Source organism: Sinocyclocheilus grahami, unplaced genomic scaffold (assembly GCF_001515645.1).
Source record: "Sinocyclocheilus grahami isolate Dianchi unplaced genomic scaffold, SAMN03320097.WGS_v1.1 scaffold63.1, whole genome shotgun sequence".
Taxonomy (NCBI): domain Eukaryota; kingdom Metazoa; phylum Chordata; class Actinopteri; order Cypriniformes; family Cyprinidae; genus Sinocyclocheilus; species Sinocyclocheilus grahami.
This window is the reverse complement of record NW_015505242.1, coordinates 1534010-1549212: the sequence shown is the minus strand read 5'-3', so window position 1 is coordinate 1549212 and position 15203 is coordinate 1534010. Positions and strand designations below refer to the sequence as shown.

General features: G+C 37.2%; 2 protein-coding genes across 5 annotated transcripts in view; one reads left to right on the top strand and one right to left on the bottom strand.

Moving 5' to 3' along the window:
• The window catches only part of LOC107584795 (cyclin-dependent kinase 15), a 24910-nt gene extending 17405 nt beyond the window's left edge, over positions 1-7505 (bottom strand). The window contains exons 1-3 of the mRNA XM_016271554.1: positions 7258-7505; positions 2633-2664; positions 469-606 (exon numbers count right to left, since the gene is read on the bottom strand). Of these exons, the coding sequence (XP_016127040.1) occupies positions 469-606; positions 2633-2664; positions 7258-7303 (216 nt within the window). The 5' untranslated portion in view covers positions 7304-7505. The remainder of the gene's footprint in view (positions 1-468; positions 607-2632; positions 2665-7257) is intronic.
• A 911-nt stretch (positions 7506-8416) lies between these two features.
• The window catches only part of LOC107584794 (alsin-like), a 27974-nt gene continuing 21187 nt past the window's right edge, over positions 8417-15203 (top strand). For 2 of the 4 annotated variants that reach the window (XM_016271553.1, XM_016271552.1), the window contains exons 1-6: positions 8417-8606; positions 9255-9325; positions 9436-9584; positions 11211-12280; positions 14209-14385; positions 14518-14656. In XM_016271553.1, coding sequence (XP_016127039.1) covers positions 9309-9325; positions 9436-9584; positions 11211-12280; positions 14209-14385; positions 14518-14656 — 1552 coding nt within the window. In that variant the 5' untranslated portion in view covers positions 8417-8606; positions 9255-9308. Of the gene's footprint in view, positions 8607-9254; positions 9326-9435; positions 9585-11210; positions 12281-14208; positions 14386-14517; positions 14699-15203 lie in introns of all 4 variants that reach the window. The other 2 variants (XM_016271551.1, XM_016271550.1) reach the window with 1 other exon arrangement.

Genomic DNA, 15203 nt, shown 5'->3' with positions numbered 1-15203 from the left:
GTGATGACCGCACAGAGTAGCATTATAACAGAACTTTCAAATGTATCTAGTATGATAAAACAGCGCTGCTTTTTCCCCCCACATACGCACGACCGGAAGGAGCGGAAGCGGTCGACTGTGGCATAATAAAAGCTCTGCTGCTTTCGAGTCGTGTGTCACGCTCGTTCAGCGGGCTCGTTTCACTTCGATGGCTTTCAGCCTCACCCTGCTTCATTCTACTACGTTAATAAATCATTAGCTCATCCATGAACATGATTTCTGCCCGAGTCCCGTCGGATTGCATCGGCTGTCGGAATGAAGACCACAACTCCCATGATTCCACACTCAGTCACGGCATCATCAAACTACGCCTTTGTCTATTTGTTTATTTTGAATACGCGCCCTCTAGAGGCGAAAATGACACATTGTGCCTTTAAATCCCTTGTTGTGTATTGTTGTATATCTGAGTTGTATTTGTGTGCCCCTCACCCACTGGAACTCTTGCTGGAAGCTCTTTCCTCCCATAGGATCGCTGTTACTGCGGCCCCTCTGAACTCTGAGCCGTCGCACCTGCAGCGTGTGAAACCAGTGCGGCTGTGGTTTCTCCACCCCGTCCAGCTCTCCCAGCTGAACGCAGAGACAAAGAGAGAGCAACACATGGGGATAGTTTGATCTATATCAGATACAGCATGAGATGTTATTACACCTTGTTTCGCTGATACAGCCATCTTACCGTATCCATCGCACCTGTCTGTGTGCGTACAAGTGTGAACCGTGTCCTCATTTTCATGCTTATGTGGCTTCAGGGTTTTTATTTATACCAGCTCTGAAGCTCTGAATCCTAAAGTGCTTTACATGCTGATTAAATGTAGGTATACAACTGGTATGATGCATTAAACTGATCAAAAGCAAAACATTTCTAGCTTTACAGAAGATTTCTCTTTCAAATAAATGCTGTTATTTGAGCTTTTTATTCATCAGTGAAACCTAAAACAAAATGTATCAGTTTCCACAAAAATATTAAGCAGCAGAAATGATTTTCAAATGTAATAATAATCATCACCATTGATCACCAAATCAGCATATTATAATAATTTCTTAAGGATCATGTGACAATGAAGACTGGAGTAATGGCTGCTGTAAACTCACCTAGGCAATCACTGGAATAAATGAAAATATATTAAAATAGAAATCAGTTATTTTAATTTGTAATAATATTTCACAATATTACTGTTTTTACTATGTCTTTGATCAAATAAATTCAGCTTTTATTGCTTACATTTCCATCTTTTTTATGGTAAAAAAGTCTTATAACATTCAATTCAGACTGAAGATGCACATTCATATAGAGTACAATATGATTTATTTTGTGTGGTGCTGTACTTTCTATAAAAGCAGTCAGATTATGTGTTAACAAAGAAAGAAAGAAAGGGTCTACAGTTATTGATTCTACTATCAAACTATAAATTAATGTAAGAGCGCCATCAAACTGTGTGAAAACCTTTCAAAATCAATGTCATTTAGTTTTAATTTGTTTAACTGTAATGATATTTTGGCAGGAACTATAGTTCCCATGTTATATTTTTGTAAGGATAACAACAACAGCACATAAAGTTGAACAGCCAATGATGCCAGAATGTCCTGACACAGAAGTCTCTTTTAGCTCTAATGTTCCCTATTTCTCTCTCCTTGCCTATATTCTATTCACGATTTCATCGCACACAGGGACAACTGACACTCTCAGAATGGACTTCGGGGTTCACTGTACAGAACGTACTGTAACCAGCCAATTATATCTTCAGATCATTTGGAACTAAAATGGCTTCCCTTCAATCAAATACATTACTTTCGACAATATTTATATATAAAATATTATTTCAATATTTTCTTGGAAGTGACACAAGAACACTAAAATAGATGGAAATGCTCAAATAGTTGAACCCTTTAACATTACAGTAAAGCAGAGACTATTATGATACAACGTTCAAAACCAGACCTATTTTTCAATGACATTACAAAGTTAGTGTGATATTTTTATGAGACATTCTTCTACAATGCTACAAATTTCAATGTTATTGTAATTCAAAAAGACATAATCATATAGTCCTGTTTGATGTTGGGACATGCTCAATTGAGCCATGATAAGACACCAATTACTGACAGGAGGACAGAATGTTGTGCGCTGCTGTGCTGCCACTCTCCCTAAGAAAATACTAGTTTACTACTTACTGAATTCTGTGCAGTATATTGCATATGCATAGTTGTCACATGTTCATCAAAATAAAAATAGTTATTGTGCAACAGTTGGGACAGGGTCTATTGGCTCTGTTGTATAATGAATATTTTAGCAAATATAGTAGGTTATCTGGGTATTCTGTGCATAAAATATATGTTCGTACTGCGTACATACTATACACTGCAGGACAAGTCAGAACAGAATGGTAGTGTACCATTCCAAACACAGTATCTTTCATTCCCCCAATAGAGGGCAGTGGAGCATTTTTTCTCAACTTGTTATTTTGTCTTTCCTATCTCTCCCTCTGCTGTATTTCTCTCTTCCGCCTCCAGCTGTCATCTGTCCTTTCTCTGTGGGTGGAGGGATGTTTGTTTGTGCTCCTAATATGTTGTGTAATGTCATGTCAAATGTTCTTACCTCCTCATAGCCCAGATGTCTTTGCTTTAACCCTGTAAAACATAAAAGAGCAGTTTAGATGGACCACAACACATTAACTGTCCAGATACACAGTGTTCCCTGCAGTATACTTCATGTGTGAGAAATGGGTTGACTATTTGTAATGGTTTTATAAAGATATTTAAAGACGTTTTCAAAGGAAAGAGCCTGGATACACTGAAAAAAAGACACACACACACACCCTCTCTCTCTCTCTCTCTCTCACATGCATGTAAGTGTATTAAATATAATTAAATATTATAATCTTATGATATAATTACAAATTATATATTTAATTTGTACTTAACGTATTTATATGATATTCGATATACTTAATAACTATATATATATATTAAATATTACATATAATCTAAATATAATCTAAATTCAATACATAAATTAAACATATTTAATGTATGCGTTAAATACATAAATACATAACCTAAATACAAATTAAATAATATTATATATTGAATTATATTGATCACATTTACATGCATTACTTTCATTTAATACATCTAATAAATAAAATATAGTATTCACTGTAGTACCCTTCATGTGTGATAAATGGATTTTGCTGTGTTTGTAATGGTTTTATAATGATATTTATAAGAGCTTTTTATAGGAACAGCACTTGGATACAGTGAAAAATGAAAGCAATCATACTACTATTATGTCAGATGAGAGAGAGAGAGAGAGAGAGCGTGCGTGTGCTTATCAAGTCATATATCATACAAAGTCAACAGTATAATTAAGGATTTAATTACATTTTAGTTATTTACATTTTTCAAAAATATATAAATAATTAAAAACACAAATATATCTAAATATAAAAATGTAAAAACATATGTACACAAGTGCACTGTATCAAATGATTATTGTTAGTTCATAGTATTTAAAGACTGGCTCCTATAACATAAATATTTAAATTACAATATAAATATAATGCATAATATTATAATATCATATATTTAATTATATTGAATACACACTTTCCTTTAATACATTTAATAAATGAAAAAGCTTTCATTTTATAGACTAAGGAGGAAGAACACATAATACTTCAGAATTCTCAGTATGTAACTGTGTGTGTGTGTGTGTGTGTGGTTTGATAAAGCAGGTACAAGGTGAGTCACGCTTCGTGTTTAAGCTCCTGACGGGAGAGGCGAACAGGAGCAGGGGGTCGTGTACAGGGGGTCTGAGATTTACCCTTCACCTTCATTTAAATTTCAGCAGCAAATTCTACACTAAACGGGTTCAGAGAGTTAGGAACCAACAAAGAGAGGAAGAGAAAGACCCCATGATCACAGTTCAGCTGATGGGTGCTCTGTAAAACAGCACTCAACTTTTAAAATGTTCATTTCGGTGATGTATATTTGAAAAGTGTCTCTAAGAGGCAGAGTGCATCTGCTATGTAATGCATGATTAGATATGTTCTGACAGTCAATGAACTCTGTTTAGGCAAAAGATACAGGGGATATAAAAATAAGCCCATCTTCGTACATTTTAAGGCTCAATGGGACTCCAGGAAGACAGCTCTGCCCTAAAACTGTCCAGTAACTTTTACCATGTCAAATACTATAGAGAACTTCTCTGTTAAGAAGAAAGTTTTTAAAAAGATCTATTCTTTAACACTAGAAATCCCACTGCTGCGGTTTTCTGAGAGACTAATACCAAAGTAGTTATTATGATTGTGATATAGGAAGGATTTCATTAAAGGCTCCCTTTATAGTTGACTGCATTAATGTTGATATTACTACATACCATTAGATGACTGAAATACAAAGCCCTGTAAGTTGACCCAGAAGACTGTATGTCTCTGTTGGATCGTTCCAGATCTAATTTACTAAAATCTCTTTTTGGCTCGGCTGCAGGTGTCACTCTGAGGAGATTCGTCCTTGACAGGGAAGAAAGGTCATCATCCCGCAGTGACCAGTCTCCATTAACCAAAAGCTGCCATGAAACTCATTCTAGGAGGTTGTAGGGAGGTTGGATCGTTCCAGATCTAATTTACTAAAATCTCTTTTTGGCTCGGCTGCAGGTGTCACTCTGAGGAGATTAGTGTCGTCCTTGACAGGGAAGAAAGGTCATCATCCCGCAGTGACCAGTCTCCATTAACCAAAAGCTGCCATGAAACTCATTCTAGGAGGTTGTAGGGAGTCCATTTCACATCAAGCATCTATTAAAAAATGTATTAATTAGAAATACGTGCCAAGGGAAGCATGAAATATTATTTCTAATATTTAAAGGAATAGTTCACCCAAAAAAGACAATTGCTGAAAATATACTAACCCTCAAGCCATCCAAAACGTAGATGAGTTTGTTTACTTCATCAGAAAAGAGAAATGTAGCATTACATCACTTGTTCACCAGTGATGCAGTGAATGGGTGCCGTCAGTATGAGAGTCCAAACAGCTGATAAAAACATCACAATAATCCACAAGTAATCCACATGACTCCAGTCCATCAATTAACATCTTGTGAAGTGAAAAGATGCGTGTTTGTGAGAAACAAATCCATCATTAGGGCATTTCAACTTTAAACCTCTGCTTCTGGCTAAAATAGGAGTTCATAATCCATAATAACGACTCCAGTCCATCAATTAACATCTTGTGAAGTGAAAAGATGCGTGTTTGTGAGAAACAAATCCATCATTAGGGCATTTAAACTTTTTAAACCACTGCTTCTGGCTAAAATAGGAGTTCATAATCCATAATAATGCTTCCTCCAGTGAAAAAGTCCACCCCCTGTTCTCCTCTCAGTTCAAAATCCACCAACATATTGAACCATTTTGGACTGTTTTTTTTTTGTAAACTGCTTGATCTGTAGATATTTCTCTCCTGATTCAGATGAGATGACTTTTTCTCTGGAGAAAGCAATATTATGGACAGAGGACTCGTATTTTAGCTGGAATCGAAAGTTAAACGTGTTAATAACGGATTTGTTTATTACAAACACTTGGAGTCATGATGATTACTCGTGATGCATATTGTGATGCTTTTATCAGCTGTTTGGACTCTCATTCTGACGGCACCCATTCACTGCAGAGGATCCAGTGGTGAGCAAGTGATGTATTGCTACTTTTCTCTAAACCTGTTCTGATGAAGAAAAAAACTCATTCACATCTTGGATGGCCTGATGGTGAGTAAGCTTTCAGCACATTTTAATTTTGGGGTGAAAATGAAATGCAATCTCAGGCACAAATGTCATTGAAAAGTATGCTGTATATTATAAAATGTCAATCACAGAGGTTACTCAGTGGAGAGAGTATATTTTTTTTCACCCTTGTGTGTCGACCAATGATCTCTGCTGTCTCTGTGTGTTTCTGCTTCCCCCCGGAGCATTTTTTTCATTCTCTCTGTCTGCACAGATATTTATGAGTCAGGGTAAGGGAGGGCTAAGAGAGCTCATAACTCATGCTCAGATGCATCACGCCTTCCCGCTCTCTGTTTTCATCCCCTCATCCATCTCTACACTCCACTCTTTCTGTCTCTGCATGAGTATCTTTCCTTATTCCATCAAGTTTGTTCTCTCCTTCATCACAACTTGACATCCTTTCCTTACTGTTCTGTATTCTGTTGCCAACTCTCCATGTTTTCCCTCCTTCACTCTCTCTCGTTGCTGATCAGTATTCTGTGAGCAGTGTGTACAGCAGTAAGTGCTGTTTAGTATGTTGCCAGCCACCCATCACTCACATATCAGACGAGTGCAGTGATTGGTTAGATGAAGGCCAAGAAACTCAGGTAAATCATGTCAGGTAAACAAGTCAAGTTAAAGACCCTAATAAATGTCTGTCAGCTTTGAGACCATAAGCTAGTGTGTTCCTGGATATTCAGAAATGTGGATTAAAATACATAAGCTATCTCTTCTGGGAAAACAGACCAAAATAATGAACTTTTTTTGCAGAGGAATATACAAATATATTCAAATTTATGTCCAATAATATGTTCTCTAGATTGAAATTTGAGAATGACCGTCCTGCCTCTGATTAGCCAAAACAAAAAGCAAATCATAAATGTAAAATATTAAATATTAAAAAAGTTACAAACCTTTTGATATAACCCACCGCAACTTCCTGTTTCAATAGGAAATACCTCAACACAGGAATTTATGAAGCCATTTTATGGTACACTCTAAAAAATGCTGGGTTGTTTCAACCCAATGTTGGGTCAAATATGGACTAACCCAACTGTTGGGTTAAAAAGCTCATTTAAAAATGTAACCAACATTTAACCCAACAGTTGGGTTAGTCCATATTTGACCCAACATTGGGTTGAAACAACCCAGCATTTTTTTAGAGTGTATGTTCAATTATATATAGCTGATACAAGAATTGCAATTGAGCACAAATACAAATAATATTATCTAATAATTATGTGAGGCACAAACGAGAATGCAAATGTAGCCATTCTATGCAGCTCAGAGTACATGAACGAATCAAGTTATTTACAGTTTGGGAGATGCTGGGGATAAAGAAGATTGTTATTTTATCTCTTTAATTATGTACTATTCCTACTTCCCACGTGATGAGACATTGACACACGTTATATTAAGGACAGATTTTCATACTGATTGTATATTCTTAGATACAGCTGAAACGTACTTACCGAGACGCTGAAAAGCCTCAGAAGCTGCATGCCGGAGGTTCTGCATGCTGTCTGCTTCTTCTGATGGATCTTGATGGAACTACTGTTGTTACGACAGGAGGCTCTCACTGTGACCTGGACATTTTGAATATGGTACTGGACATCATCGCTGCCCCTTTATCCAGCATGTCATTCTCCTGCTTCAGCACCCACGCTGACACAAGTTCCCTTCTCTGTCCTCCTACGATTACTCTGAGCTCTCCTCCTGTCTCTCTGTACCACTCTCTCTCTCTCTTTCTGTTGCTCTCCTGCCTCCTGCAGCTGCCACTGCCGCTTGTGTGGTCACAGGCCAATCAGAATTCTTCTGCAAACCACCATCCAATTGGCTGAAAAATAAAGAGAGGCAAGGGATTGCTGGTTTGTTTTGAAAGGCTGGTGCATCTAAAACACCCAGAGGATGTGAGAAAGAGAGCTGAGAAGGAGCAGTAGAGATACAATATTTGGAAAACAAATGTTAGCTTGAAATTAAACTCTCAACTCCAAAAAACACACACACAAAACAATGAATGAATGAATGAATGAATTACTTAATTTAATTATAAATACATAAGTGGTTTCTGATTGATGGAACGCTTTAACCACAGCAAAACAAATATACAAATATACCAGCAAATCCCAACTGCTTTATTGTTTATATCGTCGCAAAGTGTAAACTTATCGCCCAGTGATATATTTAAAGTTGGATTTATAGTATATTTCACTTTATTCGCATATAAAGCAAATCTTGGCTGCGTGATTTGATCAACATTAAAAGAAATTCGTACTACTGTATATTATACATAATTAACTATTAGGATATTTAAGGGAATTATCATGATCGCAGAATAAATCCCGACAGGATGCTGATTTTTAATAATTTTACTTGTAATTTAGCTTACTGCGTTCGCTAAGAAAAATAGTTAAACCGAGACAATAATTGCTCAGTAGTCCATTTATTATTATTATTAATCTGCAATCCAATTTACAGTTTCTATCGACCAGTAAGCTAATATATTCAGCTTACCAGCTCAACATTTCAAGCAACCAACTCATCTTTCCTTTTCTGCCGAATCGAGTAGAAAAAGCGAAAGCGTAAATACTCTGTGATGTTTGTCCCTCCTGCTTCTCCGTCCGTTGAAGCGCTCACAACAACACCATAACAACACACCCGATTGTCATCATAATAATCATCGTGAGCTTCGCTCTGCTGGGTCTGCTCTTCTTTCACCGGCTTATTTTACTTCTCTGATCAAGTGTTTTAAAAGCTGACAAGCTATATTAAGCCAAGAGTCGTTCGCTTCTGTCTGAGATCTTTAGTCTGACATATCGGGGTAAGAATGAACGAAGCACCATATTTATTAGCTTGCGTGATATTAAAGCAGCGAATAGAATGACAATTAGAAATATTTATGTCTTCTAGAGACTGTATTATGACTTTACAGTGGTATTTTTAATTCATGAGTTATTTAACGTGATCTCCACCTGTCGACGTAGATGATGTAATTCTAGATTTGTTGTTTTCCTTTTGCTTAAATGCATGACTTTTATTTATGACCATCTAAACCTGCTTGACAGCTTGTGTTTTAACTGACTCAGAAAAGAAGTTGTTAATATTCATTTTGAAACATTATTAAACACTAAACAGTAACTGTTCTAGATCTGTTGTTGTGTGTTTACTAGTTCAGCTGATTTCATCACAGCTCTGCGTCACCTTTGGCCCTGACCAGTGTGTGTACATATGTGTTTACACTGTTAGTCTTTGCTTGGCACAAATTCTGGACTCAAACATTTCATTTACTTATTTTACGATTAAAAGGAAATGTAGCCTAGGTACAGAAATGCTCAGAATTTGCTCAGTCACTTTGTGACTAGTTTTATGAAACATTGTCTCAGTAAAATGAGCTTAAACATACAAGTCATTCTCGAACGCTCTGTTGTCATCCAACATCTGAAATCATACATCACTTGTGTTCTTACAGGACAATCATCCACAGTGACAAACGCAACAGCTGTGATATGGGGAACGTTTAGAGATGGAGAAGCAGATGAGGTGAGTGTGTTCAAAGACAGACTGCCAGCAATGTTGAACAGGGAAGCGTTCTTAGTTTATTTTTTTGTCTCATGACTTTCCTGAGAGTGTATTCATCACTGTGTTTCTAGTTGTGGTGAGGAGGACGGTTCTGGGGAGCGAGGACTTCTCCACACGTGGAGGGGATATTCCTACAGCACCACACCGGAGAGGGTGCTGCTCTCCCGGCCGGTTCTCCAGGCTGCCGTGGGAGCTAGACATGGTGTTCTGCTAGTAGAGGGTAATACATTTATTATTCACACTGGATACACATGCAAATTTGGCTGGGGAACCCTTTAGATGCAAGATACAAATTTTTTATGAGCACTTTGTTAACAGGTTAAAGTCAACATTAAAATGGACTATTTACGTGGTTTTATTGTGCACAAGTTATTGGTTGCAAAGAACAAATGTTTTTCTTTGTGATCTTTTATCAAAATGTAATAACATGATCTGCCTTTGAAACGCCTTGCCAAGCTGATATAATCAGCTGTGACAAGCCATGGAATAGTAACAGTAATTTAACACGATAGTTCACCCCCATAAATAAATACTCATCGATTACTCATGCAGTGAAATTCATTGGTGTCCAGTGTTGTTTTAGACCCCATTGACTTTGTATGGGTTCTACAGAATTCAGTCTTCCCCATGATTGTGTAGCCTAGTGAACCAAACTGAGAGACCATTTTGAAGGCTCAGGAAACCTTTGCAGGTGTTTTGAGTTGATTAGCTGATTGGCATGTCACCATATTCTAATTTGTTGAGATAGTGAATTGGTGGGTTTTTGTGAAATGTGAGCCAAAATCATCACAATTAAAAGAACCAAAGACTTAAACTACTTCAGTCTGTGTGCATTGAATTTATTTAATACACGAGTTTCACAATTTGAGTTGAATTACTGAAATGAACTTTTCCACGACATTCTAATTTATTGAGATGCACCCTTACTGTAGGCTTGCATTTTATTTTTAGGCAAACTTTCCTAAAATGAAAAAACATTTTTTAAAAAAGGGATCATTAACATTTGGATACACTGAGGTGAATGTGACCCGCAGCCTCCACGACATGTTAAAAAAAGTTTTTCTTTTGTGTTGTTGAATATTTGTTTCACAAGAAAACTGCTAAAAATGCTTAATGTTTTAGTTTACAGTGATTTTCAAACTTTATGACTCGTAAGACTGCCCCCAGGCTAAAGGCCAGTTCACACCAAGAATGATAACTATAACAATAACTATAACTAAAGTTTTAATAATTGTTTTAATTCTGTGAGATATGGAAGTCAACACAACTATAATGATAATTACACGGAGGAACGATATTGTTGCAGTCACTTTCAGTTACAAATACATTGAAATGAATGTATTTCATCTGCAAAAATTGACCAAAAAAACAGTAAATGTGTTTGCACTTTAAGGTATTTCTGCTGCAATTATGACAAAGCAGCTTGTTTTTAAACTGTATTATTAACAGAAATTGGGAGTTTAGAAATATTTAATTAATTAAGTAGAATTCTTTTTGTGATTCCAGAAGTGAAAGAATTGTAAATTCTTGAATAAAAGCAATCATCATTGAGAGGGGGACAAAAAGAAATATGATCTCAATATACATCTTGATTTTGTGTTTTTTAGCTTTGTTAGCATTTTAGTTAAGTTATATTATTTTAATATAATTAACTGAAAGAATTTTAAGTCATCCCGTGGCCCACTTGGAAGTTAACTAAGTTCCACTAGCTGGCACTGGCCCTCTGGTGGAAAACCACTGCTTTAAACAGATTGTGAAGGTTGTGAAAAGACTATTGACTGTTGCTTCTCATACATTTTTCATTAATATTGCAATCCAGAAATGTAATAATTTATACTATATTTAGGGGGACAAGTCTACAGCTTTGGCGAGCTGCCATGGAAACAGAACCAAACATCATCAGTAGCGACTGAGCCCGTTTTGGAGGCGGTTCTTAGCGAACAACGCGTTGTTTTTGTGGCTGCTGGCTCCGTCCACAGTGGAGTTGTGACAGAAGATGGAGGCATGCACATGTGGGGAGAAAACACTCATGGCCAATGTGGCCTATCAGGACTCTCTGTTATCCCTAATCCCACCCCTGTGGGTGTTCTGGACTCTGAGGCCATGCCCCCTCAGACGGTGAAGATCCTGGAGGTGGCTTGTGGGGATCAGCACACTCTGGCTCTTTCAGCCAAGCATGAAGTCTGGGCTTGGGGAAGCGGGTGCCAGCTGGGCTTGAACACTTCAACGTTTCCTGTCTGGAAGCCCCAGAAGGTAGAGCACCTGGCTGGAAGGCATGTGTTGCAGGTGGCCTGTGGAGCCACTCACAGCCTGGCTCTGGTGCGCTGTCTCCCCCCTCCGCAGGAGCCTCGGAACCCCCCTCAAGACAAGTGCGGTCAGTGCCATCAGATGCTGTACACTATGACAGACAAAGAGGACCACGTTATTATCTCTGATGGCCATCACTGTCCAGTAGGTGTTGAGCTGGACAGCAATGAGACCACATCTGCATTTGAGGGCAGCCCAGATCAGAGCTCAAGGGGTAAGCAAGGCAAGAGCTCTCCTACAGAACCTGTTCCATCCATGCCAACCCAGATCCCAAAATCACCCACTTCCATCACTAACCCTGAATCTACACCTCCTCCTGAGAGCAAACCTGCCTCTGAACCACAAAATGAGGTTCCTGCATCTAGCCAAGAACCTGTAGAACCAGCCATAGAAGACTCAGCGGAGCCTGAAGCTCCGCCCACAAATGGAGAGGCTTGTGTCGAAGCCTCAGAGACCAGCACTCCTGAGCCGGACAGCTGTAGAGCCACAGGGGGGAAGTCCTCCCCATATCCCGATGAGCAGGCAGTGAAGGCCTACCTTAAGAGACTTTCTGATCATGCCCTGGCCGAGCACACCACCAAGACTCCCAGCACACTTCATTCGGCTCAGGTTAGTCTCGTCCAGCATGCATTAAGTTGATATATGAGCACCATTTTTGGGGGATTTATAAACAAAAACTTTTCTATATATTTAAAATGATTTTTTTTTTCTGTGTAAAATAGTGTGATCATTTTGGAAAAAAATGCATTGGGTATTAAACCCGTACCGGTATTAAAATTTTGCCTGAAATCTGTAATCTGATGATTAATTTCATGGGTAACACTTTACAATAAGGTTCATTAGTTAACTACTTTAGTTAACATTAACTAAGAATGAACAGTAGTTCTACAGCATTTATTAATCTTAGTTAATGTTAATTCCAACATTTACTAATGCAATATTAAAATCAAAAGTTGTGCTTGTTAACATTAGTTAATGCGCTGTGAATTAACATGAACTAACTGTGAACAACTGTATTTTCATTAACTAACATTAACAAAGATTAATAAATATTGTAATAATTGTATTGTTCATTGTTTGTTCATGTTAGTTAATACATTAGTGTTACCATTTCATGTTATGGCCAATAACCGATAAAATTATTAGTGTTTGTGAAGATTAAAAAGTGAGGAAAATGTAATCTATGTAATGTAAGGCGAAATGAGCATGCACAGCTATATATATATATATATATATATATATCTGTATCTACACTACCATTCAGAAATTTAGGGAAGTTAAGAAGTCTCTTCTGCTCGCCAAGGCTGCAATTATTTGATCAAAATTACAGTAAAAAGGGTAATATTGTGAAATATTACAATTTATGATTTATTCCAAAGCTGCCAACATTTTCAGCAGTCATTACTCAATTTTTCAGTGCCACATGATCCTTCAGAAATTTTTATAATATGCTGATTTGGTTCTGAAAAAAAAAACATTTCTTATTGTTATTATCCCAGTTAAAAAAAATTGTTTTGCTGCTTGATATTTTTGTGGAAACAATTATATATTTTTTCAGGATTCCTTGATGAATAAAAAGATCAAAACAACAGCTTTGTAACATAAATGTATTTACTCTAATTTTTAATCAATTTAATGCATTTTTGCTTATTAAAAAAGTATTTAAAAAAAAAAATCTTATTGACCCCAAACACTGAACGGCGGTGTATGCTATGATGCATACGTAGCATTTACAGGACTTTTTAGTATTGTTTTTTTTGTTTGTTTTTTTACATTTATTTAGACTAAATATTTAATGCATTTTCACAGAATAAAAGTATAATAATAAAAAAAAAAGACCCCACGCTTTTGAACAGTAGTGTATGTATTTGTATATCTGTATCCAAATTGAATATGTGACCCTGAAGCACAAAACCAGTCTTAAGTTGCTGGGGTATATTTGTAGCAATAGCCAAAAATACACTGGATGGGTCAAAATTATTGATTTTTCTTTTATGCCAAAAATCATTAGGATATTAAGTAAAGATCATGTTCCATGAAGATATTTTGTAAATTTCCTACCGTAAATATATCAAAACTTAATTTTTGATTAGTAATATGCATTGCTAAGAACTACATTTGGACAACTTTAAAGGTGATTTTCTCTGTATTTAGATTTTTTTGCACCCTCAGATTCCAGATTTTCAAATAGTTGCATCTCAGCCAAATATTGTCCTATCCTAACAAACCATACATCAATGGAAAACTTTTTTATTCATATAAATCTCAGTTTCGAAAAATTTAAACTTAAGACTGGTCCAGGGTCACATATAAACATTTAACTGTTAGCACGTTGACATGCTAAAACCCTGTTTGAGAAGTTGACAGCTTCACCTGTAACAAATACAGTTCAATATATCTAGATTTTTGTTTATTTAGTTAAAATCACTATCCTGCCATCACTATCCAACTAGTTGACTCTTCCAAGCCATCATAAATCGAACTGTTTAATTGCTTCTAAATGCACAATTCAAGTTCTCATATCTTTCCTGTCACAGCTCTCCAGTGACTGTGCTGATCGTTTCACCTCTGACCCCTTGATCCCGGTCGCCCAGTCTGTGACTCCAATGGGCTCCGCGTTGAACAACTTGGTGGTGTCCTGTGCCTCTGCAGTGGGGGAACGTGTAGTGTCCACATACGAAGCTCTCTCTCTGAGAAAAGTGATTGGTTACTGGGTAAGTGTGTTTTCCAGTTTTTATACTGAATGTTTACATTACCTTTATTTGATGTTTTTGGCACTTTTATTGGGAAGAAACAGAAATTCTAATCTAGCTATGATGCATTTGACCAGATTTTTTATGCTCCAGGTTCCAGGAGAGCGAGTAGAGGAGAGACTGCGTCAGGAGGAGCCCATGCAGGGGAAGAAAAGCTCCAGCCTGGGGGACATCCGAGAGGAGGAGGCGGAGCTCAGTCGTCGCCTGTCCCTGCCTGGCTTGCTCTTTCAGGGTACACACGCTCTCCTTCTCTTACACCCAGTGTGCCGTCTCCGTAAGTCTGCATGAGCATGTTGATGAGCATCTTGTAAAGTTTTGCCTCTCTCATCCATCAGCTCATTGCAAGCTTGGTGTTTCTGTTGCAGAGGCTATGAATAACTAACAACTCCATTCCTTTTTGAGACAAATTTCATAAATATATAAAAAAAGGTCTGCTTTTTTTAATCATCTGAATGTAGAGAGCCTGTTCTGCCGTTTAGACGCATAAGAACCAGAGGAATGATTACTATGAATGTATTCTTTTATTTGCTGAATATGTGAAGTTTAATCATAATCCTGTGCAGTGTGTTAAGACTTAGTTCATTCAGTTCAAAGTAAAAACCCTGCAAATCGCTGCCTGGCCTATTTTAACTTGCAGTAATATGTTTGTCAATGGCATTGGTTGTATTACCATGGCTCTTCAAATTTCTGCTGATGGCACTTGTGGATAGGTTTCCCATATATTACTGTTGCCACGGTTACAGATATTGCAGCGTTTGAGGTGAAGGAGTCGGCATCCA